At 45.0% G+C, this 25,086-nt stretch overlaps 4 protein-coding genes and 1 pseudogene across 4 annotated transcripts; 1 reads left to right on the top strand and 4 right to left on the bottom strand.

Moving 5' to 3' along the window:
- Positions 1–293: 293 nt before the first annotated feature.
- Positions 294–1,256, top strand: LOC136644621 (olfactory receptor 5AS1-like). Its single transcript, XM_066620646.1, has one exon. It carries the CDS (start codon positions 294–296, stop codon positions 1,254–1,256), a length of 963 nt encoding a protein of 320 aa, XP_066476743.1.
- Positions 1,257–2,029: 773 nt separating this feature from the next.
- LOC136638332 (5S ribosomal RNA) lies at positions 2,030–2,148 on the bottom strand (annotated as a pseudogene).
- A 3,071-nt stretch (positions 2,149–5,219) lies between these two features.
- Positions 5,220–6,188, bottom strand: LOC136644610 (olfactory receptor 5AS1-like). The gene has a single exon (XM_066620635.1). It carries the CDS (start codon positions 6,183–6,185, stop codon positions 5,220–5,222), a length of 966 nt encoding a protein of 321 aa, XP_066476732.1. The 5' UTR covers positions 6,186–6,188.
- A 10,001-nt stretch (positions 6,189–16,189) lies between these two features.
- Positions 16,190–17,149, bottom strand: LOC136644602 (olfactory receptor 5F1-like). The gene has a single exon (XM_066620623.1). The coding sequence runs from the start codon at positions 17,147–17,149 to the stop codon at positions 16,190–16,192; it is 960 nt and encodes a 319-aa protein (XP_066476720.1).
- A 5,304-nt stretch (positions 17,150–22,453) lies between these two features.
- LOC136644593 (olfactory receptor 5F1-like) lies at positions 22,454–23,398 on the bottom strand. The gene has a single exon (XM_066620611.1). The coding sequence runs from the start codon at positions 23,396–23,398 to the stop codon at positions 22,454–22,456; it is 945 nt and encodes a 314-aa protein (XP_066476708.1).
- Between the last annotated feature and the right edge of the window lie 1,688 nt (positions 23,399–25,086).

The following is a 25,086-nucleotide window of genomic DNA, read 5'->3' as shown; positions in this document are numbered from 1 at the left end:
GAAGTGTGGGGAAACTCAACTGGTTAACTGAAACTGCAGATACGCCCCCTCGTAACCTATCACATTCCCCAAATACTGTATGCACTTATCGTTAATATACTGTGCTTATGGATATTGCTGTTTTCTTGAATTATAAAAACTTTGTTAATGAGTAAGTTTACTTTCTTTGCACAGGTTACAGGTAGTCAGAAGCAAAAGAAGCTTTTAAAGACATTTCTCAATCATCTTCCCGCTTGAATCAGTTCCCCTAGACTACAGTGCCTTCAGCACCAGGGAGTATGAAGTCTGAAGAAATGGCCACAGGGAATCATACTCCCGTGACTGAGTTCATTCTCTTTGGTTTCACAGATCGCCAAGAGATACAGGTAGTCCTCTTTCTGTTCTTCCTAGCCCTCTACGTGGCCACTCTGGTGGGGAACATCGGTCTCATCGTATTAATCTGGATCAGTCCCTGCCTTCACACGCCAATGTACTTTTTCCTCAACAACCTGGCCTTCCTTGACCTCAGTTATTCCTCAGCCATTACACCCAAGATGCTGATCAATTTCTTAACAGGAAGGAAAACAATTTCGCTTGCAGGATGCATGGCACAAATGTACCTGTTTGCTTCCTTTGCAGATGCAGAGTGCCTCCTGCTGGCTGCAATGGCGTATGACCGCTACATGGCCATTTGTAACCCACTGCTCTACCCTGTTCTCATGTCCCGCAAGGTTTGCGTCTGGCTGGTAGCTGGCTCTTATCTCATAGGCAGCATCACCTCGCTGATACACACTTATTTTACATTCCGTCTGCCCTTCTGCAGTTCCCGGGTCATTAACCATTTCTTCTGTGACATTCCTCCATTGTTAGCCCTCTCCTGTTCCAACACCCACTTCAATGAGATCCTCCTCTTTGCCCTGTGTGGTTTCATCCAAACTAGCACCTTCTTATCCATCCTGATCTCTTATACCTGTATTCTTTCCACCATCCTGAGGATCAGATCAACAGAAAACCGCCAAAAAGCCTTTTCAACCTGTACCTCCCACTTGACCGCTGTTGCTTTGTACTATGGCACGCTTCTCTTCACCTATTTGCGACCAAGCTCCAGTTATGTTTTGGACAAAGACAAAATAATCTCAGTGTTTTATACTGTGGTGTTTCCCATGGTCAACCCTTTGATCTACAGCTTGAGGAATGGAGAAGTAAAGGGTAGCCTCAGCAGAACATGGCAAAGAAAAGTGGTGGTACTGAGAGGGATTGCTCAGCATGCCCAATAGCCTGATGGTAAGAAGACTGACTTCTTGGCAGCTCCTGTAAATGCAGGCTGGAAGCTTTGGAGTCCAGAACATACAATCTACTCTTTTCCAAAGTTAATGATTATGTTATACAGGGGAGTCCCCAACTTGAGGACATCTGACTTAAAGATGCCCCAACATCAGCCATTTATGCCCAATGTTGCATGTGTGCAACAGGGATTAAATGGGTACACCTGTGGGCTGGGCAGAAATGGGTTAAGGACAGTTGCATCACACTTTCACACAGTCACAGTCTGTCCACTCCAACAGTTTTCTACAGGTGTGGAAATGCTCGTTTGTAAGAGGGAGTGAGATGCTGGTTTGTGAGGCAGAGAGAGGCACTGCATTTTGGGGATGCAGTGAGTGAAGGAGAGCCAGTTCATTACTTAATAGTTCCGTTCTGGGAACAAGATATGTGTTCCGATATGCACTTAGAGCTTCCTTGCATGGTGGACCAGTTTGCCCATCCATTTCTGTAAAGGAAACCCAACCATGGGCATGTGTCTTTATTCAGATCCTCTGCATGTGTACACTTGAGCACAAATCAAAGGTTGGTGAATCAGACAGTACAGATATATAAATAAATTGGGCAAATTTTGTTTTAGTTTTTTTTTTTATAGTCCAAGTACTTTGCGTGGTGTTAATTGTAAAAAAGAATGCACATGGTCCAAGATCTTTTCTCTGAAAGGTGATCTGTGTCATTAGAAATCTTAAAAAATGGTTGGCAACCTTCAGTCTCGAAAGACTATGCTATAAGCCTACTGCACCCAGTATTCCCTGGCGGTCTCCCATCCAAGTACTAACCAGGCCTGACCCTGCTTAGCTTTCAAGATCAGACGAGATCGGGCATGTGCAGGGTGATATTGCCAATGGCTGTGGCACCTGGGGCAGTGACATCTTGATGTCATGTGATGTTACTTCCGGGTTCTCCCAGTGGAAGCAGCCCCCTCCTCTCTGTGTTCAGTGATCACCAAGAAGAGAAGCCTGCTGAAAAATCACCACACCCACCGCTGTAAGTGTGCATGCACTCCAATCACTTCCTGAGTTAGGAAATGGCTGGAGCGCATGCACCCTCACACTTCATGGCATTCCAGCCTCACCGTCCCCCATTTGCTAGGCCACTGCTTCAATGTTATGTAATGAGTGACATGGTAACACCAGCAGATCTGGAAGGTCTAGCTTCAAATCTCCACTCAGCCATGAAGCTGCCTGGGTTACTTTGGGCCAGTCATGATCTCTCAGCCTAACCTACCTCACAGGGTTGTTGTGAGGACAAAAAAGAGGGAAGAAGCCATGTACCCCATGCGGAACTCATTGGTGGAATGGTGGTGTAGAAATCTGAAAAAGAAATAAAGAAAAAAATAAACTGCTTATCTGGTTGTTGACAAGGATTTTGAGGTCATTCCATTCGTAAGCTTCCAGGCAACACAATATCTTTATTTCATTTGCTGTCACATTATTTCTCTCATGTTGAAGGATAAGAACAGAGGATAAGACCATTTGCTGAGGATATATCTTAGCAACATGAAAGATGCTCAACTATGTCTTCAGGGCACAGTGCTGGAAGACATGAAAGGGTCCCTGCATTGATGATGGGTGACTCTTGGGACCCTTCTGATAAAAGGCTACAAAAGGCCAGAGAAGAAATGGATGTGATGGGGTTTGGGTGGCTGGGAGGGGAGTTGGGTCTACAGGCTTTGTATGAACTCAGTGTTACTTGTCAGAAGTATGAACTTATATCTTGATAGGTCTGCATATGAGACTGCATATCAGTGTTACTTTGCATATTTTTTACCAAATACAAGCTGCAGTATGCACTGGCATATACAGGTATGCACCACATAGTGATGTTCTGGCTAATGATGGACTATATATCTGATGGTGGTCTTGTCGAACTTGCCAGGCTACCTACCTTGCTGGCTCAACTGTTGCACGCTTTCCCTTGGCGCTTTCTAAGCAAGGAAAACACAGTTAACTCAGTTTCTTTCTGCCTTCTGGCTTCACAAGGCATTCTGGGGTTTTAAAGGACTGCTGCAAGACATTCTGGGGCATGACTCAGCAGTCAATAGTGGTTGTCCAGGCAATGTTCGACATGCCAAATGACCAGGGTTTGCAGAACAGATCCCCATTGGTAAGCGGTTCATACTGATTGCAAATGACCCTAAGCAATATAGAAATAACAGAGTAGGAGATTGGTCAAATAATGCTTTATTGTGACCGAGGGTCTAGCCCACATATTTTAAACACCTTGGCAGATTTATTATCCCTCCTCAGATCACTGATTTATCATTTATGAAAAGTGTCAAGCAATGCCACGTTCATGGAAATCAATGCTGTTATAAAGAACAAGCTGATGTACTTAATGTTTAAGAAAAAACCCAAAACATAAGTTCTTATAAATATGCAGATGTCTTATAAACTTGCTTGCTGTCTGATTTATAGTATTAGATAATATCCCACAGTGCGAATGCCACCCCTTAAATATCGGAATTTAGACTTGGACCAAGTTTGCTGGAGTCTAGTTTAAAATTGTCACAAGTTCGTTTTTGCCATAGATTTTTCCACAAAATTTATTTGTAGTCCAGCTCAAGATACATGGTATGAGGAATGGATGACTGGCTTATCTGTTATCATGTCTCCCTGGTAATGCTTAGTTACAGAAGATATGTGACACCATTGTGCTCTGAGTTCTCCCACTCCACAACATCTGCTGCTCCTTGCAGGGGAGAAACCTGATCATGATCACATTGTGTCCTGTCTTCTTTAATTTAATGCTAATGGGAATATATGGGTCAGAAGCAATCACATGTTCCTCATAACATATGCAGTAGGCCCTTGGCATCTGTGGGGGTTCTGTTCCCAGAGGCCCTGTGGATGCCAAAACCCACAGATAACCAAATCTGTGGGTCATTGGGGCACCTTCTGAACCTTCTGGTCATGTCTGGAGGTGTTCTGAGACCCAGAGAGGCTGTACACAGGTTCAGAACCTGAGGTGCATCAAATCTGTGGGTTCCAAACCTGCGGATAAAAAGAGCCCATAATAATAACAACAACAACAACAACAACAACAGGTATTTATATACCGCCTTTCTTGGTCTTTATTCAAGACTTTATTCAAGGCGGTTTACATAGGCAGGCTGATTAAATCCCCATAGGGATTTTTACAATTGAAAGAAGGTTCTATCTTTCAAGAACCACAACAGTCCAGGTGTTTCACTCTGATCTGGTTTCACATTCTGGCCTCCATCCTCCCACGCTCAGAGCAGATGGAATCGCTCGGCTTCAGCTTGTCAGCTGCTTCAAGGTTGCACGGTGCCGGTGGCCTCGAACTGGCGACCTTGTGGATGTTATCTTCAGGCAGACGGAGGCTCTACCCTCTAGACCAGACCTCTACCCTCTAGACCAGACCTACAGCCCATCTGTAGTTTAGTCCTCACTTAGAGAGGAGATGTGAGTAATTCTAAATAGAAGTTTCTAAAACAGTTTTAAGTAGCAACACGGGATGATCAAAATATATCACAAAGTGTCATTCAACAATTCTCAATGAAAACAATGAAATGCAATAAACAATATCACGTAGAACAGTACAGGTGACCCTTGGTATCCACGGATTTGGTACCCGCAGATGTGAATATCCACGGGTTCCAAACCCATGGGGGGGCATTTGTAACCCTCCAAACCTGACCAGAGTTATGCTCTGGTCAGATCCAAAGGGCCTTCTGAGAGACAAAAAGCATGACTTCTGGGTTTGGGCAAAAAACTGGAAGTTTCTGGCCTCTAGACCTGATTGGAGCACAGCCCCGGTTGGGTTCAGAGGCTTTGGCTGCCCAAATCTGTGGATGTAAACATCTGTGGATTTTGGTAACTGTGGGGGTTCCTGATAACGAGGGTCAATCTGTATTTCTTCTGTACACAACAAAGGATAAATGCTTTTCTCTGCTAATTTCATTCCTGAAAATGACATACATTTCTTTCCAATGTTCTTTTGAAGGCTTCCTTCACATCTTTGTTCCTCAGGCTATAAATCAAGGGGTTGACCATGGGAAACACCACTGTATAAAAGACCGAGATGATTTTGTCTGTGTCTAGTGCATAGTGGGAACTAGGACGAAGATACATGAACAGGAGAGTGCTGTAGAAAAGAGCCACAGCAGTCAAGTGGGAGGTACAAGTTGAAAAGGCTTTGTGGCGGCCTTCTGTAGAGGGGATTCTCAGGATGGTGACAAGGATACAGCCATAAGAGACCAGAATAACCAAGAAGGTGCTAGTTTGGATGAAGCCACACAGGGCAAAGAGGAGGATCTCATTGATGTAAGTGTTGGAGCAGGAGAGGGCTAACAGTGGAGGGATGTCGCAGAAGAAATGATTGATGATGGGGGAATCACAGAAGGAAAGACGGAATGTGAAACAAGTGTGAACCAACGAGCTCATGCTGCCTGTGAGGTAGGAGACTGTGATCAGACAGATGCACATCTTGCGGGACATGAGAACTGGATAGAGTAGTGGGTTACAAATGGCTATGTAGCGGTCATATGCCATGGCAGCCAGCAGGAGGCACTCTGCATCTGCAAAGGAAGCAAACAGGTACATTTGCACAATGCAGCCTGCATATGAAATAATCTTCTTCTTTGCCAAGAAATTGACCAGCATCTTAGGAGTAATGGCAGAAGAATAACTCAGGTCAAGGAAGGCCAGGTTGTTAAGGAAAAAATACATGGGAGTGTGAAGACCAGGACTGATCCAGATTAGCAAAATGATGCCAATGTTCCCCACCAGAGTGGCCATGTAGATGATTAGGAAAAGCACAAAAAGTGATGTCTTAATCTCTTGACGATCTGTGAAGCCCAGGAGAATGAACTCAGTCACAGCACTATGATTCTCCTTGGCCATTTCTTTGGGTTGGATTTTCATGAAACAAAGATAGTGGTAGTTTGTTTTAGAGGTAGCAGAATCAAGAAGAGGAATGAACTTCAGGGAATAAATGGGCAAAGAAACTGTTTTAGAAAATTGCTTCCTCTCCCCTGAAAAAGAGTCAAGTTTTCTCATGAGCATCTCAGTGTTAAATATTCCACATTATTATTATTATTATTATTATTATTATTATTATTATTATTAACAGTATTTATATACCGCTTTTCAACTAAATGTTCACAAAGTGGTTTACAGAGAAAAATCAAATAACTAATGGCTCCCTGTCCCAAAAGGGCTCACAATCTAAAAATCCGTACATTTGATACGGAGTCATTTTATTTGTATTTCTTCTGATTATATTGCATGGAATTGGAACTATCTAAAATATAAAAGATGAAGATATAGGCCAGGGGTGTCAAACTTGTTTCATACAGAGGGCTGAATAGTATTACTCATGCGTACTGAGGGCTGGAAGTGATGTCATTAGGCAGGAAGTGATTAAACAGGTCATAACCAAAAATAAGCACTTTTTCTCATTTAAGAACTCATTAGCTGCAAATGTCAGAAGAGAAAATACATAAGTCTTGATCATATTTCAAGATATGGGAGAGCCCAATTTCCATGCAGGCTGCCCTTTCAGCAGTAACACCTCAGCACTGCTCGGCAACTGAGAGCCTGAGGGCTGGATAAAAAGCTTCCATGGGCCACATCCGGCCCCCGGGCCTTATGTTTGACACCCCTGATATAGACTCTCTCCTCCTCCAGTTCCCACTACAATTAAAGCCAAGAAATTCAGGATAGATCTATTACTGTTTCCATGCCATTCAGATCATATTCTCTGAGCAAAAATATTAGGATATTTGATATTGCTGTGTGTTTAAGATTTTAACAGCCCATTTCCATACACTCTGTCCCCCCCCCCCCCCGGTCTGATGCAGAAGCACCAAAAAGATACATGCTATATCCAGCAGCGGGGGGAGAGAAGGAGGCGTTTAAATTCCCCATTCCCCTCCATAAGCTTGAGGCCTCATAATAGGTCTCCTGTGCCAGAGATATTACTGGCACAAGTCCAAGGAGAGACAAGGAGTGTGGAAGCTGCTGGAGGGGATAGGATCTGGCATACACTATCGGTACCAGATCCACCACCTCCCATAGCCTAATGCAGCAAACAGTGATGTAGCTAGAGGGAGCGCAAAACACTAAGTTTTGCAGGCACCTGAACTCACCATGCAAGTGGCCTCTCCCCTTCGGAGCCATTCCGGGCAGTGGGAACAAAATGTAGGTGTCGGCCTCTATTTTGCTCCCGCTGCCCGGAATGGCTCCAAAGGGGAGGGGTCGCTTGCGCAGCACGTTCAGGTACCTGCAAACCTGCAAAACTACCTGCATCCCCCTAGCTATGCCACAGCAGCAAAGATACTACATCTAAGATCCTGCAAGTCTTAGTACTTTTGCTCAAGATCTGTCTTTTCTAATCAAATCCCACCATAGAAAGCACTGACTGTCTTATTGTCACCTCTCAGCAATGGGAATTAAAACGAAGTGAGACTAACACAAATATGTCATCCCATGCCAGTAAATTACTACCACAAAAATATATGCTAGAAGAAAACCTTGGCACACACTGAACATTGAAAACGTGCGTTACCTTGTATGAAACTGACTGATTCATGCTCACAGCATGCAGATTAGAAGACTCTGCACCCAGTTCCTATGGAGCTCAGTGGCTTCAAGTCAAATTGACTTGTTTAGGCTGCTTTTGCTGGTGCTGTGTTGATGCATGAAGATCGCGTGATTGAAGGAAAGGTGGCTGGGTCACTACATTCACCTCACACATTGTTAAGGAGAGCACTTTATAGTCCCACATTCTTGGGGCTATGGTAAGACTTTGCAGCTCCTTTGTCCAGTGACTCCAGTAGGTCCACAAAAGAAATAACTATTTGCTGTTGTTTTTCCAGATGTTTGCAACATGCACACTGATTTATGCAGTGAACATATCTGACAGTTAAGAAGATGCACATCTTACAAGCAAATAATTGTTTGTATGTAACTTCTAAGGCAAGAGACAGGTTTTTTTTTTTCTTAGAGTGCTGAAGGTGGTCTAAGAAAGTGATGAAAGAGGTACACTCCGTGGTGTAGTGGTTAATTTATAAGATTCCTATTTTTTTTTCTCTTTGAAGATCAAAATATCTTATTCTGAAGATGTCTATTAATATGGTTTTGTTTTCTCCTGCCTCCTAAATCAATTATCTCTGCACCAAGAAACACAACTGTTTTCTAGCATGTTGCAGTACATAGCAAAGCGAGAGCATCCTATTCACTTCTGCTCGAATAATTCCAATGTATGCTGACTTACCTGGGAAGAATGTAAAGGAGTATTCACTGACTCTGTGCAAGAGCTGTTGCTTTTGAAGGCTTTGTGCCACTAGAGGTCTGATCTCTGAGGAAGCTGAACACAGCAGGGACCCTGGGGAAAGGGATGTGGGATAAACTGAACAAACCATCAGATTATGCATTATGAATTTGTGCTGGTAAAAAAAAAATGTATGAACCAATCAGTAAATGATAATGAATCCACACTGAACAATCTTTCAAATTGTTACTGTTGTGGCAAGGGCCGACGTTAGGAGCTGCGAGGCCCAACTGGAAACACTTTTTATGGTGCCCCAGTGTTCGCAGCCAATCTGAGAATCTCAGAGATATAAAAATTATTATCGATTTTATTTCTCTATGTTAGACTAGAAAGCAATCAAAATGGGTGCTTAACAAGTGCATGTGAGACCAAATGGATCTAAGCACATTTTAGTATAAAATTGCAGAGTAGATTACCCTCGCATGGGGGCCCCCTTCGGCGCGGGACCCACCTGGGAGCAGTTGGTCCAGCTGGCTTAAATCTGGGCTTGGTTGTGGTTTGGAATTCCAATAACACGTTGCTATTATCTTTCTGAAATTACAACCATTAAGTGTCAATAGAATGGTGGACACCTTAGTACTGTCTCAGAAAAAGGGCCCAAAATACAAAGTGCTTGCTCCCACAGAAAAAAAAGTGTATACTACCACTAAATCAGGGCATGCCTCTGTCCCTTTCTCCACAGACTGCACCACATCAGGTTCTTTATGATCCTTTCTGTTAGGTGTCCAGCGGTCAGACTTACCTGGTAGGGGGAGAACCTCTGGTTCATTAACCAGATCATGGTATGGCATAGGCCTCCACTCCCCAGTCTCTGGTGCTTCAGCTGCTTCTAGTACTGCATGGCCTGCTGGAGATGTGATGGGTGCTGCACCTCCAGTACCTGCACGGCCTGCCTAGGGTGTGATGGGTGGTCCTGTTGTCTCAGCAAAGGCATGCCATTGCTGGGAGCAGTGGGGCTGGGCATGAGAAATGGTTCCCTCACCCTGTGTCAAGCTCTGTTGGTGGCAATGTGTCTCCTCAGAGCTGCGCCTGCTATTTAGAGGGTGCAGAAGCGAGGAGGCCCATGTCAGGCAAAGTGACTCAGGAGAAGGCATTGGATTTAGTGGCAGATTCTGCCACTCTCCCCTCCTGAGCCTTATCCTTCCTGTGGCCCACCCTCCCTCTGCCAGCTCCATCCTTCCCCCTCCTTCCCTCACCCCATAAAGCCTTCCCACCGGCCAGTGGGGATACTCACTGCCCGCTCTCCAGTACCGCTTTGTCCCGGTGCTGAGGCTCAGCACTGACTGGTGCTGGCCTCACCACTGGTGCAGTCTCCCGCCCACAGGAAAGTGCCCTTCAGCACTTTTTAAGACAACTAGTGCCAGCAGGCGAGCGTACTGCCAGCGCTGAAGTCTATACGATTGGCCCTAAATCTCCACAATTTTCAATGACCCCAGCTTTAAACCTAGAACTCCAAGCACCTCTGAATCTACGTCTCATCTACAAGGTGGTTTTAGTATGATTACAAAATTGGCTATGTTATGTTAGAAGGTGTGCAGAATGAGTCTATGCATGTTTAGTGAAAAGTAGCCCCAACCTAACCCTAACCTGCACTGGACTGGCCTGTGCTGTATCCAGGTGAAGAGGTGACTGGTGCAACTTGGAATAAGGGGATATGTATAACATTGTGCTGGCTGGGATGGTGTAATGCTAATGTAAGGGGTGTAACACCAGGCTGGCTGGGGGGGGGGGTTAGGATCTGGCTGAAATTTTCCAAGTCAAGTCCCACCTCCCTTCCAGGCCTGGTCTGCCCACCAACCCATCCTCCCCCCACCTTCTCCCCCCAAAAATGTCCCCCCCCCAAAATTCTATCCTCCCGCTACCCTCTCCAAGCCCCTACGCTTGGCGAGGACAAACTTACCCTCTGCTGGTCTAGATCTGTTGCTGGGAGACCAGTGCACATCCTACCCAACTCCTGAGGTGGCACCAATGTGTTTAACGGTATGTTTGCAACACCTGGAAGACGGCACAAGTCTGTTGAGCTGACCTAAGCGCCAGTTAGGATTTGCGCTCTAAGTTAAATGGGGTTTAATTGCTAGTAAAGATACTTGAGATTGCAACTTTATTTACATACAGTATGATTAGACTGCAATGTTTTTATCTAACATTGGGATTGTAGCTTGAGGAGATAAAAGCATTGAATGAGCAATGAAGCTGATGGGTTTACTTCACAACTGAGGGCTCAATCCTGTGTTGCCATCTGCAGTCCACTGCTCTACAAAATTGAAATTTCAAAGAGGAGGTGTGCTTTGTTGGTATACCTCTCATAAGGGACTGCCTTTTTAAATTCAGTCACTCAGATAGTTTCAACCTACCAGTTACCCTTCTGTGGCTCCAATAAAATCAACAATTTCTTTTGTGATATCACACCACTCTTCAAGCTCTCCTGTTTTTCTACCGAAGTGAATGAGATTGTGATTTTTGTTTCTGCCTGTGACCTTGGAGTGTCCTCTTGTTTCACTGTCCTCATCTCCTTCATCCTCTCTGCCATTCTGAAGATCCCTTCTGCTGAGGGAAAGTGCAAAGCCTTCTCCACCTGCATCTTACACCTGATGGCAATCATCATTTACTATGGGAGCCTTCTCTTCATTAACTTGGGACCTGGGTCCAATCACTCACAGGATACAGATCTCAGTGGTTTACTCTGTAGAACTCTGTAAAACACTGCAATCTGTATCCTGTGCATGTCTGGACCCAGGTCCTAAGTAATCCCCATGTTGAACCCTATGATTTACATCAAGGAGGTGAAGGATGTATTGAGAAAGGTAAGGCAGAAAGCTGCCAGCCTTTTAATTCCAGTAATTAAAACGGTAATTCCAGTGCTCAGAGAATTAAAAAGAAAAACACTGACAAAATTTGGTTAGGGCCTAATCCTATCCAACTTTCCAGCACTGATGCAGCTGCAATGCATCCCTGAAATAAGGTAACATTTGTTCCCTTCATGACTGCACCCCCTTCCCAGGACGCAGCGCACATCCCATTGACATAGCTGCATTGGTGCTTGAAACTTGGATGGAATTGGGCCCTTAACCAGAAGAGCCACTTGAAGAATTGACCATAGTAAAAGTTTTGCAGAAGATCTCATTTTATATTCAAACTACTGCATGGTATGTGTTCCAAGATTCTTTTCCACATTTTTTTTTTTAGCCCAAAGCATCCTAGACAGACTGAACAGAAGAAAAGCAGGTGTGGAGAAGCTGCTTAATTCTTCCTGTTTTGATACTAGTTCAACTCAAAGTCAGCCTTCCAAACTTGTCTTTTCTCACCCACTGGGGGAAAGATACAGATCGGTTTGCTGTGGGTAATTGAACAAGAAATTAAATTTTATTCCATTCTTACACTCTATCTTATTCATGTTTTGACTGTTTAACTCTTCACTTTCCTACCTACCAAAACTGGTTCTTTTCATGCTAAGAAAAAACAAGATCAATGTACCCTGGGGGGGGGGGGGGGTTCTTTGTTTCCCTTATTTTAGATGAGATGATGTAGCAGAGTGCATATCCATTGAGGAACAATGAAGTAACTGTTGTAATTATGCACAGGTACTGGGCTTGGTGTTAGTATGTGGCAACAACGACAGCGGGCACGCCTGCGTCTGTTGTGTCTGCGCAAGAGCAAACTCTTGGCCTTGGTGGTATGCTGAGTGTCTAAGCCCAGTGCCTGAACAACAGGATGTTATCATATGTAGGAATGTATTGTGGTTAGCTAGCCCAGCTAGCTGTAACTAGCCCCTTATCAAGTATTGCTTCATGTGTTTGAGATTTAATAAAAAGCTTGGTAGAGGCGGGACGAGGAACTTAGATCTGTTCCAGCTTCAAGCCTCCCTGATGCATCTCTACATTCAAAACTGTCTGCTGTTTCTCATTCATTTGCTCTGATTCCATGCTCCTTTAGCCCCAATTTCCTTTCTTAACCCTTCAGTGCTCTGCACTCCCACCAAGCAACAAGGCTCTGAAGCCTTGGGTGCTTCCCAAAGCAGATAGAACTGCTACAGTAACACATAGGAGACATAGGTCAGCCACCACAGCTCCTGACTGGCTCAGTTCCAGGAAGTCTTGGGTGATAATTTTTAAAGGAGAGCCCACAGTCTTCCCAACCACCACTAGCTTATGCCTACACTCAAGCTGGACCCTAATGGAACCTGGCCCTTCTGACTTTCCTAGCAGCAACACCTTCATCTAAGACATGAAACTGAGGCAGAGACAATGGCACTGCAGTGCTGAAAGTGAAGAAAATAAAAGAAAATATTTCTTTACCCAGCATGGAATTAGCCTGTGGAACTCCCTGCCACAGGATGTCGTGATGGCATCTGGGCTAGATGCCTTTAAAAGGGAACTGGACAAATTTTATCACAGGTTACAAGCCATGGTATGTGCAGCCTTGTGGTTTTAGAAGTAGGCTATCTCAGAAGACCAGATTCAAAGGAGTGGCACCTGGATGCAGGTACCTTGTTGTCTTGTGTGCTCCCTGAGGCATCTGATGGACCACTGTGAGATACAGGAAGCTGGACTAGATGGGCCTGATCCAGCAAGGCTCTTCTTAAGTGCCCTTCTAAGGCCTCTGGGATGCCTTCTGAGGCTCTGAGATTCAGGGAGAGCATGTGTGGCCTTCCCGTGCCTCTGACTAACTCCAGGATACTTGTGGGGGGCTGTTAACACCTAGGTTCAGACCATCTGATGGTTCAGACCATCACCAGAATGCCAGGGGGTGATAAATACCCCAGGGGTTTTATAAATGTTTGTGCCACAAGATGCCAGATGCCTTAGCTACACCAATGACTCTCCAGCTGCTGTTTCAGGAAGGGCTATGTTCCTTTAATGGACCAACATAGGGCACAATCCTAACCCCTTATGTCAGTGCTTTCCAGCACTGACTGGGCAATGCAGCTCCGAGGTCAGGGAACAAACATTCCCTTCCTTTCAGGAGGCCTCTGTGAGTGACGCCCAACTGCAGGGTGCAGCACACATCCCATTGGCACCGCTATGCCAGTGCTGGCAAGCACTAACACAAGAGGTTAGGATTGTGCCCTTAATCATGTATGATCAAAAGTGGTTCTGGGCTTTTCCACACCCAGGGCCACCTCTGACTTTGCCGCCCCCCACCCCTGACCCAGAAGTAATTGCGGTGATGTCATCGCCACCACAATTACTTTTGCATGGCTGCCTGCTCTGTACCCCCTTTGAAAAAGGGGGAAGGAAGGAGGCAGCCAAGGGTCCTGTCGTACCACTGCCCTGAAGGGCAGCACCAGTTGATAGACCAGGGTGGGTCTGTCCAGTGCCGCTGAGGCCGAATAAGCAAGACACTGAAAGATGGAAGGCTATGAAGGCTCTTTATTATTTTAGCAAGGCATGCCTATGCGGCCACTGGGAGGCTCAGTTCAAATCCAGAAGCGCCTCTACAGTGGGTTGTGACGCTTCTATACATTTCAACTACAATTCAAACAAAGAGTTTCCAAAAAGGGAAGTTCCTTTGGTACTTTTCCACTTCATCCCTCTCATCTCCTTCCCTCCTCCCTTCTCTCCTGTCTATCTTATCACCCCCTCCTCATATTCTAAAGGGAAGTAGATTTGGGTCATTTTGACCACTCTGAGGATACTACTTATCTAATTTTAACATGTGTTGTTTCTTCTAAGTTTCATCCCTAGTGGATGTCTGGCTTGCGCTTAGCTTTCTAGACACTTGGCTTGTCAGCAGAAGCATTTCCAGCTGACAGGACTATCTTAATATGTCAGCAAAAGCACTTAGTTTCAAGCTTTCCCCTAAAATTCATGCTTTCTCTGTCTCTTTCTCTCCCCCCCCCATTATGCTGCATTGATGGCTTCTACAGGTTTTTCTATATTTTCTTTGGGGGGGGGGGTCTGAGACAGGTATGCGGGTAACAGTCCAATGAAGCCTTTCGCACAGCTTCTAAGTGGCGATAAAGGTTCCATCAGAGTGTTTTGGGGTTGCTTGAAGCGGAGCCCAGAACAGAGGCGGCACCACTTCCAGGAGGCAGGTGGCACTTTTTCAAAAGGGGAACAGAGGCGGCAGCCATGCAAAAGTAATTGCAGTGGTGGCGCTTGCCTCCTGGGCACCACTTCAAGCGGCCCCAAAGCACTCCGATGGAGCCTTCTGTGCTGCTCAGAAGCGGCACGGAAGTCTCCATCAGGGCCAGAGAAGAGGTGTGCGTCTCTTCTGAAATTGGAGGAGGCTCGCACTGCTTCCTGCTGCATCTGAGGGCTGCCCTTCTCCTCTCCCCTTTCTTTCAAGGGGAGGAGAGGGGGTGGCCTCAGATGCAGCGGAGAACCATGAAAGTGGCTGCAGGAACACAGTCACTCTTGGTGCTATTTCCAGCTGATTGGAAGGCCAGCCCCTCCCCTTCAAAGGAGGGGGAGGGTTCGCGGCCCTCAGAGCAGCATGGAACCGCTCCCTGCATGCTGTTGTTAGGCCTCCCCTTTCCTCCAAAGGAGAGGAAGGAGCTGCCTTGAGCGTGAGCACGCCGGGAGTTGTACCTCATGGCGCAATGATGGTCTAGGGCTTCCCTTTCCTCAATTCCTGTAGAGGGGAGGTGGCCCAGTCCAGTGTTGAATCATGGCTAGAGAGGTGGCACCTCACTGCCTCTTCAGTTCTGCAATTCAGGGCTGCCCCTTCCTTCCCCAGGTTTTTTAGAAGCTGGCAGAGCTGCTAGCTTCTTTCACTTAAAAAAAAAAAAAGTCAATTGCGCAGCAGGGGGGTAAGGTTGGTGGTAGCACCCCTGGGGGCATGTGCCCCTCTTACCTATTCAAAACAACTATTTTGTCTTCAACTGATATTCAGCACAGTGCAACACCCAAAAGTTATCTTCTGCTTTGACACTTCGTGGCTCTGCTTTTCCTGCTGTGTGCCTCAAAATGAATTTGTGGATTTCAACTTAGCTGAAGACTGGATTGAGTCAATATCCAGAATTTGTGTGTGCACATGCAATAAAGCCATTCTTTATTAATGCTGGAGCTCCTACAAACTACTCCCTTGCCCTCTCCCCCATTGCTTCTCATCTCCCAGTTGAAGAGTTCTGAGGGATTTGAAAGCTCGCTGCTTGATAATGTAATACTTCTGGTTGTTCTCGAATTACCCCATTTGAAATTTTGGATTTTTCTTCTAACTGAGCAACCAACCTTCCTGTGTTGGAAGTAACAATGACAGAAAATGGGAAAATATATTCCTAACTATGGATGCAGTGGTTCTCAAACTTGACGTTACTGCAAACCCCCACCCCCCAAATACATAAATTTACATGAACCTACCATATTACAACACACCACAACTGAAATTTTGAAGCCCCTGAGGTAAGAAAATTGGCCCACCTATCTCATTATAGCTCATACTTTCTTGCAGTGGCTTTTTAGGTTTCAGACAGGGGTCTTCCCAAGACTACACAGAGATTTCAGGTATCGAATCTACTTCTTCAGTGCTGAGCAACTCGCTTCAAAGCTGCTCACACCCACTCTGGCGCACAACCACCAAGCTGCTCACACCCGCTGGCCTTAGGAGCTGCAGGCCCCAATACAAAACAATTTTTTTTTGGGGGGGGGGTTGCTCACAACACTTCTGGAGATTGTGACCCACACTTTGAGAACCGCTTCACTGATCTCTTTAGGGCATCCTTCACCTCCTTGTTCCTCAGGCTGTAGATTAAGGGGTTGAGCATGGGGGTGACAAATGCATAAAACACAGATAAAACTTTATTACGATCCCCTGAATAGGTTGCACTAGATTGCGAATAGGCAGATAGGCCTGGTCCAAAGAATACAGTCACAGCTAGCAAGTGGGAGATGCAAGTAGAGAAGGCTTTTTGGCGGCTCTCAGCTGACTTCATCTGGAGCACTGTCAGAAGGATGTAAGTGTAGGAACTCAGTATTATTACAAGAGAGCCCAGAAGAATGACGCCAGCACAGATGAAAGCAACCGTTTCTGTGACAGTAACGTCTGAGCAGGAAAGCTTGAGGAGTGGGAATATCTCGCAGAAGAAATGGTCAATTTCATTGGACTGGCAGAAAGACAAAGTGCTTATCAAAGTGACATGTGTAACTGAGTTTAAGAAGCCAGCTACAAATGCCCCAACCGCCATCTTAATGCATCGGATGGGGGACATGATGGATGTATACAGCAAAGGGTTGCAGATGGCCACATAACGATCATATGCCATCAACGCCAAAAGGATTATCTCTGTGCCTGCAAGCGCAAGGAAGACATACAGCTGCAGGATGCATCCTATGAAGGAAATGGTTTTTCTTTCGGACATGAAATTTTCCAAGCATTTAGGAGTGATGACGGAGGAGTAGCAGAAATCGACACAAGCCAAGTTACTGAGGAAAAAGTACATGGGTGTGTGAAGATGGGGATCCAAAACGATCAGCACTATCATCCCCAAGTTGCCCACCACCGAGATGACATAGATCAGCAGGAACAGCAGGAATATGGGAATCTGCAGTTCTGGCTGATTGGCAAATGCCAGGAAGATGAATTCAGATACTTCAGAGGAATTTTCTGCAGACATCTCTTTCTGTTTATGGTGAATGAAAATGGATCACCCTGTATCCTGAAAGTCATTATCAAAAACGTCAAGAACTTGGTGGAGCAATGGGTATTTTTCCCACTCTCAGTACAGTTGACTTCTTGTTCTTCATATGTTGTCATATGCAGTCTGTTTTTCTTTGTCATTCAGTCTGCAAATGTAGAATAATATAAATCTCAACACAAAGTCTAAATTATTTCTATAATTTTCTTACCGTTTAGAATACTAGGCCATAATCCAGCATGCGCCCTAGGCCAGTCTAAGTCCTCTGTGCTGGCCTCCAGACTCACCTGGTGAAAAAAAGGGGACTTGCACTGGCTTCTGGAGGCTGCATGTGGCCCAGCAATGCTAGAGGAGGGTGAGTTTGCTCTGGCAGAGGGCCACTGGTGTGGGGATCCCAAGAAGGTGGGGGGAGGCATTGTGGGGGTGTTCTGGGGTGGGGGGGAGGGCAGGTGGCAGGTGGGCCTGTGGGTGGACCAGGCCTTGGAGAGGGGTGGAGCCAGGATCTGGCATTTAGGCCAGATCCTAACCCAGCTCCTGAGCAGCCCAGCTTAGTGCCGGGCTGCTCAGATCTGCATCTCCTCTTGAGATGGTGCAGATCCAAGTAGCCCCATTCAGGCCGCTGTCATGTTCCCTGGGAGAAAGGGAGTTGATTCCCCTTGTTCCAGGTTGTGCTGCTGCCAACCCCAACCCTGCACTGCATACAGTGCAGACCAACCAGCCTGCCTGTTTCAGCACAGGATCAGATTGGGCTGTCATATTTTGAATGTACTTTCTAAAATGCCTTTTGCAAAACTTGAAAAAATGAGGTCTTCTCTGGTTTACATCAGCTTCCTTTCCATTTCAGGTTAGATAATTGATAATGCAATTATGATATGACTTCCCTTAAATTCATTCTTTAAAGCGTTTTTTAAAAGATTGCATTTCATATGACATGCATGCATATATACATACAAAAGACTATTATATAGTGAATTATATATTCTGTTTGAATAAGGGTGCAATCCAGACCTGTATTTGGGCTGGCGCAAGTCCCTTGCACCAGTGCAAGCCCCTTGCACCGGTCATAAGGCACGTTTGTGCCTCCTCAAGAGGAGAGGCGCACCTCAAGAGGTGGCATAAGTTCGAGGAGACCCATAGGGGCCAGCAGCCCTTACCTGGAGGTAAGAGGAAATGTTTCCCCGTACCTCTGGCTGAGCTGCTTATGGCCACTATCCTGTGCTGGATACAGCACAAGCTCCTGGCTTGCCTGTTCCAGCGCAGGATAGGATTGTGCCTTAATACTCAGAAATAAAACCTTTAAATTCCCAAGTATTTCTGTAGTACAGGACTAAACATTTTAGAGTTTACTGCAAGACTCGGATCTCACAAGGGTTGTACATGCAAGGAAAGAGACTGCCACATGTGCAGTCTCTACTAGAATGGGAAGAAGGCTTGTGCATTCCTAGTAGGCTGCGCAAGTAGGCTGCCCTAGTAGGCTGCCCATTTGGAATTACATAGGCAACACTGATCCAATGCTTGGCATCCATTCCCTCTTGAGAAATAATCCATGTGGTCAAAGCTGACAACCTTAACTATTGTTGGGCGCTATGTATCTGCAGATACTTGCACATATCTGCATTATGGCTGCTCTTTAATAAAAGAAGCAAGATATTTGTATACTACAATCCAGTCATTTTTTAAGAGGATGGGATAGTCGACAGGGTGCCTGGTGTTTTAGGCACCAGGACCTGTAATATATCCAGCCACAAACAAGAAAAAGTGTGGACCTAAAGAACTTCTTAACAAGTTTATAGGCTGGTATTATATACCAATTTATATGTACTAATGTAGGTATGGACCCTGAAGGCTGAATCTTATGAAAATGCAGTGCATTAAGTGTAATCTTTCACTTCTGTTTGCGATATTTGTAATTATACTGTTCCTTTAAATTAAATCCAGGTCAGTGTTTAGAGTGCCCTGGCTAATCACAGATCTTTCCGGGAGGTAGACTAGGCAGAAAGGCCAAAAAGGATTCTAAAGAAATGGACTACAGTGTATTTGAGGCCATTTGCAGGAAAAAAAAAAAATCTCCGTCTGAATCCTGCCTGTGTTTCCTGCCTGAAGACCATTCTGTGTTTTGTTCAAGAATCCCCAATTCCCGGTTACACTGCACAGTGTTGGTGGAGGTGCGCATTACCCCCCCCCCCCAAGCATCTTGATACATATAGGAATGTGTTTCTTCCTATCCTAGCTTAGACCATGCATGTGGCTTTTCTATGCCCGGTTTCTATAACAGCTTGTTCTTGCAGCTTGAAACTGCTTCTGGAGTGGGGCATTCAGTACAGGACTGCAGTTTCAGGAAACAAAGGAATACAATTCATCAACAGATGACTTGAATACGAGGAAAAAGAAAGAGTACAACCAAATATATTTATATATTTTTTTAAAAATCATCCCAATTTGATCCACTCCTTATAGCTACAATAAGCACTCTGTTCGCTTGTATCACTCATATCCTACCCCCCCCCACACACACACACAGACAGAACATGGACAAGAAGGACAGCATTCTGCTGACCTGAAGTGATCAAGAACTACTTACACATTGGTCCAGCAAAAAATTCACTTGGCCGTAGGACTGCCCTTCAGTATCTGAAGAAAAGTTCCTCAGCAACATTACTGTAACAAATCTATCTTATTCATATTGAGAGAGTAACTCGTTATGGTAACCCTCGGCTGCCTGACTAATGCTTTTTGCACCGAGACTCTGTGCACTTTGCTGGTGTGGTAAAAAAAAAGTCTCTCTTTAAACCATTGTATTGGTTAACTGACAGTCCTTTGCAAGTATTCATATGGGAGCTCATATTTCTCTGAGGCATAACAAACCTGAAAGTGTCAACCATTTGTCTTGTTTCTCTTTTGTTGGAGTTATAAGCAAATATGTAAGATAATTTTTGATTTATCTTGATTTATCTTGATTTATCTTGATTTTAATTTATCTTGATTTATCTTGATTTTAATTTTTGATTTATTTTGATGGGCAGGAGGTCTGGTCTAGAGGGTAGAGCCTCCATTTGCCTGAAGATTAACATCCACAAGGTCACCAGTTCGAGGCCACCGGCACCTGCGACCTTGAAGCAGCTGACAAGCTGCAGCTGAGCTGTTCCATCTGCTCGGAGCGTGGGAGAATGGAGGCCAGAATGTTAAACCAGATCGGAGTGTAACAGCTTGAATGTGGTGGTTCTTGAAAGAGAGAACCTTCTTTCAATTTGTAAAAATCCCTGCGTGGATTTAATAAGCCTGCCTGTGTAAACCGCCTTGAATAAAGTCTTGAATAAAGACCAAGAAAGGCGGTATATAAATACTGTATATTATTATTATTATATTATTATCTATTTCCACATTTTTAATCAGGTTTGCAGCAAGACACTGTTACCTACATGGTGCTTTGCACAGTACCCTCCACAATTAGCATACGGGACACAGATCTTGGAGAGAATGAATGATCATGTTTATTGGTTGTCAGTACATGAATGTGTTAGTTTGCAGCAGGTCCTGCCAAGATGGTCAACCTCAGCTATATGGGCACCTAATCTGGAGGAGGCAGTTACAGCTTCAGTCCATTCTGGTGTAGCTCCCCTGGTTCAGAATCTAAAATTACCTTGAGGATCTTCCAGTTTCTTCATAGCCACCCCCTGATAGAGGGAGTCAAGGAAGTAGAAATGTCCTGCCAGCCCTGCACCAGAAGATCAGTAAGGCTGGCATTACAATTCAAGTCTGAGGGTCTGCCAGCCTGCACTCCAGTGCCAGAGGACCATTGGAACCAGTTCTGACCATCGCTCATAAGAACAGATTCCTTTGGATGCCTAACTCTTGTCCATGAATGCACAATTCTGCCAAGCATTGCCCAAAAGAGCCGCACAGGCTGAAGGATGTAGGACGTATTGTGCTACATTAATAGCTACATTTATTATTAATACGGTGGTCGAATTCATACCAAATTTACCTTGTCTTGTGTCGTTCCTGCCCCTCAATTATTGGAGATTTTATTTTCCCCACTGGACCCTTTGAAATTTCATGAGATATTTTGTGCACACATTCAATTTTGCAGACACAGTGGTAAGAGCTAAAAGGCTACAAGCTTTATCTGAAACAATGAAAGCAGATATTCTTAATCACATGACTTCTACATCCTAGGCCTAACTCTGCAAACTGTTTTCAACAGGAGCCAGGTGAGATACCCAAATAAAAGCACAAAAGAAGAACTGAATAACTGTGAGTGAACAGAAATGAAGCAGCAGCACAGGAGCATGAAACAGTCCTAAACAAAGGGGCACAGCTATGGAAATAAAGAAAATGCTTGCAGGGAGTAGGAAATATCAGCTGATTGAGAGCCCAATCTTGAGCTGCCAGGTGCGCGGGGCCGCTGTTACGCCAAAAAAGGCTGCTTTGGCATCTTGACCATGCAAGGCAGCCACTGCCATCTCCTTGGGGGAAGAGGACATTTGTCCCAGGTAAGGAAAGTAGCCCCGCTATGGGGCTGCTTTCAATTCTGCAGTAGCTATTTAGCCAGTACAGCAACTGTTACCCTGCACATGCCTGATTTTGTCTGATCTCGGAAGCTAAGCAGGGTCAAGCCTGGTTATTACTTGGATGGGAGACCGCCTGGGAATACCGGGTGCTGTAGGCTTATACCATAGTCTTTCGAGACTGAAGGTTGCCAACCACTGGCCACATGGTTGTGCGTGTCTCTCTAACTTTGGTTCTCTCAAACTTCATTAAGCCAGTGCAGAATCAACATGCCTTGTGTTGCGTCATGAGGCCAGACATAGGGCTCCGGATCCGGTGGAGTTAAGCTCCACTGGACCCACCCCCTCTCGCCTCGCTCCCTCCCCCCTTTCCCCCACCCTTTGCCCATCCCGGAACGCCTCCTTCTCGCCTCCCCCCACACCCGACTTACCTGTCTGCTGCCAGGCACTTCGTGCAGAGCGCCTAAGTGGTGGGTTGCTGGCCTCTGACCAGCTCTGTCCCAGCTCCTGTACTGGGCATTGCATAGGATTGGGCCCTCAGTTAGACGGCCTATTTTCAGCGTTCCAGAGTGCCCTCCCCGAATAACTGAGATCTGTATGATCTCTGTTGACATCATGTGTTGACCTGGAGGCTATGACTCAAAGGACAAATACTTGGATTACAGAACTGCTTCAATGAAGCAAGAGTACTATGTACTATGGCAAAACTAGGTTAAAGTAGTAATACATTCTAAAATTAATTTGGTGTGGGCTGAAAGGTTTATTGAAGTCATTGTTACAATACAGGAGAAAATGTGTTCTTATTCATTACTCTCTTCAGTGCAGCCTTTACCTCCTTGTTCCTCAAACTATAAATTAAAGGATTGAGCATTGGAATGAAAAAAGCATAAAATACAGACACAGCTTTGTTCTGATCTTCTGAATAGTTTGAACTGGGTTGTAAGTAGACATATACAGTAGTGCCATAGAATATGGTCACAGCTACCAAGTGGGAGATGCACGTCGAGAAGGCTTTTCGGCGGCCCTCAGCTGACTTCATCTGCAGAACTGTCACAAGGATGTACGTGTAGGAACTCAGTATGATGAAGAGAGAGCTCAGCATATTGATTCCGGCAAAGATGAAAACAAGTGTTTCAGTCACAGTGGTCTCTGAACAGGTGAGCTTGAGGAGTGGAGGGATCTCACAAAAGAAATGGTTGATTTCATTGGATTGGCAGAAAGACAAAGTACCTACTGATGTGGTATGTACAATTGAGTTTAAGAAACCAGCTGCAAATGCCCCAGCTGCCATTTTGATGCATCGTATGTGGGTCATGATGGATGTATACAGCAAAGGGTTGCAGATGGCCACATAACGATCATATGCCATCAGCCCAAAAAGAATGTACTCTGTAGTTGCAAGAGCTACAAAGAAATACATTTGGATGAAGCACCCTATGAAGGAAATGGTTTTCCTTTCTGACATGAAATTTTCCAAGGCTTTAGGGGTGATGTTGGAAGAGTAGCAAAAATCCAGGAAAGCCAAGCTACTGAGGAAAAAGTACATGGGTGTGTGAAGATGGGGGTCCAGCACGATCAGCACTATCATCCCCAAGTTGCCCACTACTGTGATGACATAGATCAGCAGGAACAGCGTGAAAATGACAACCTGCAGTTCTGGTTGATCTGGAAATCCCAGGAAGATGAACTCGGATATTACGGTGTTGTTTTCCACAGGCATTTCGAATGTAAAACTGCAGGATGGTTCGCATAAGTCTGTACATATAAGCCACAGCCAGGAGCATACAAAATGTGGACCTTCTTCTGAGTCGGTTTTTTTGAGTCATAAATGTGTTGCTGATTGATCCTTTAGACCTGCCTGGTAAAGAATCTTCTGGTTGTTTTTTGAAGAAAAAAATCAGATCTATAGGTACAATACAAAAGGAGCCTTGTAACTAGATAGGAGAGTAAGAAGAATCAGCACATTTACCTGATCTGCTCATTAACTTATTTACCTCTTTTTCATGAACAAAGCCAGTTGGTGGTGGTTCTATTGAGCAGTATCTTCAGATACCCTCTTGCATTTTTCTCTTAGGAAAACCTCAGCATCTAACCCACTGCTAATTCAGTTTGAAGCTAATATGGTGGTCTGAGATCAAATCATCCCAGATCAAATAGTCAATATGATTTATACACAACTAGACTACACTCACTCTTCTGGTGCTCACAGAGAACCTATTTTTTCTTTGATTGTCCTGGTTTTCATAAACCCCCATGCAAGAATTCATGTGGGAGGAGGTATTTCATAATTAATCTTGAGGGGCAGGACCTCTGAGGAACAAAAAGATCCAACAATTATTTCAGTTTATCTTATTTACCTATGGAGAAAACATTCAGGAAGACTCAGGTCTTCCTGCTGGTACTGCTTACTCTCCAGGTGGTGTAAACATGCTTTACAGTATGTTTGCAACACCCTAGGCCAGTGATGGCTAACCTTTTAGAGACCGAGTGTCCAAAATGCAACCCAAAACCCACTTATTTATCACAAAGTGCCAACAGGGCAATTTAACCTGAATATTGAGGTTTTAGTTTAGAAAAAACAGCTCATACATTAATATCTTTTACCCACTATCATTTGTAACCCTTAATGAACTTTTCCTCTAGAAATTTGTCCAATCCCTTCTTAAAGGCATCTAGGCAAGTTGTCATCACTGCTTCCTGTGGCAAAGAGTTCCACAGACTAGTTACATGCTGGGCAAATAACTATTGTCAGGGAGGGGGTGGCTGCAAGACCTTGCCACTGCTCATTTTCTCAAACAAGAAAATATATTTTTTTAAAAAGACCCACCCACAGAAGTGGGCTCTAAGGCTGCAATCCCATAAGAACAGCCCCACTGGATCAGGCCATAGGCCTATCTAGTCCAGCTTCCTGTATCTCACAGCGGCCAACCAAATGCCCCAGGGAGCACCCCAGATAACAAGAGACCTCATCTTGGTGCCCTCCCTTGCATCTGGCCTTCTGACATAACCCATTTCTAAAATCAGGAGTTGCGCATACACATCATGGCTTGTACCCCGTAATGGATTTTTCCTCCAGAAACTTGTCCAATCCCCTTTTAAAGGCATCTAGGGTAGACGCCAGCACCACATCCTGTGGCAAGGATCCCAGCCACTCTTTCCTAGGAGTAAGCCTCATTGACTCTAATGGGGCTTACTTCTGAGTAGACATGCACAGGAGCAGGCTCTAAGGCTGCAATCCCAGCCAATTTTTCCTAGGAGTAAGCCTCATTGACTCTAATGGGGCTTACTTCTGAGTATACATGCACAGGAGCAGGCTTTAAGGCTGCAATCCCAGCCACTTTTTTCCTAGGAGTAAGCCTCATTGACTCTAATGGGGCATACTTCTGAGTAGACATGCACAGGAGCAGG

The sequence above is a fragment of the Tiliqua scincoides genome, chromosome 1, assembly GCF_035046505.1.
Source record: "Tiliqua scincoides isolate rTilSci1 chromosome 1, rTilSci1.hap2, whole genome shotgun sequence".
Taxonomy (NCBI): Eukaryota; Metazoa; Chordata; class Lepidosauria; order Squamata; family Scincidae; genus Tiliqua; species Tiliqua scincoides.
Note: the sequence above shows the minus strand (reverse complement) of the source record. Positions and strands in the feature narration are given on the sequence as shown.

What these genes read in the sequence shown, in the direction of transcription:
- LOC136644621 (XM_066620646.1), top strand. Translation starts at nt 294, where the DNA reads ATGGCCACAGGGAATCATACTCCCGTGACTGAGTTCATTCTCTTTGGT.
- LOC136644610 (XM_066620635.1), bottom strand. Translation starts at nt 6,185, where the DNA reads ATGAAAATCCAACCCAAAGAAATGGCCAAGGAGAATCATAGTGCTGTG.
- LOC136644593 (XM_066620611.1), bottom strand. Translation starts at nt 23,398, where the DNA reads ATGCCTGTGGAAAACAACACCGTAATATCCGAGTTCATCTTCCTGGGA.
- LOC136644602 (XM_066620623.1), bottom strand. Translation starts at nt 17,149, where the DNA reads ATGTCTGCAGAAAATTCCTCTGAAGTATCTGAATTCATCTTCCTGGCA.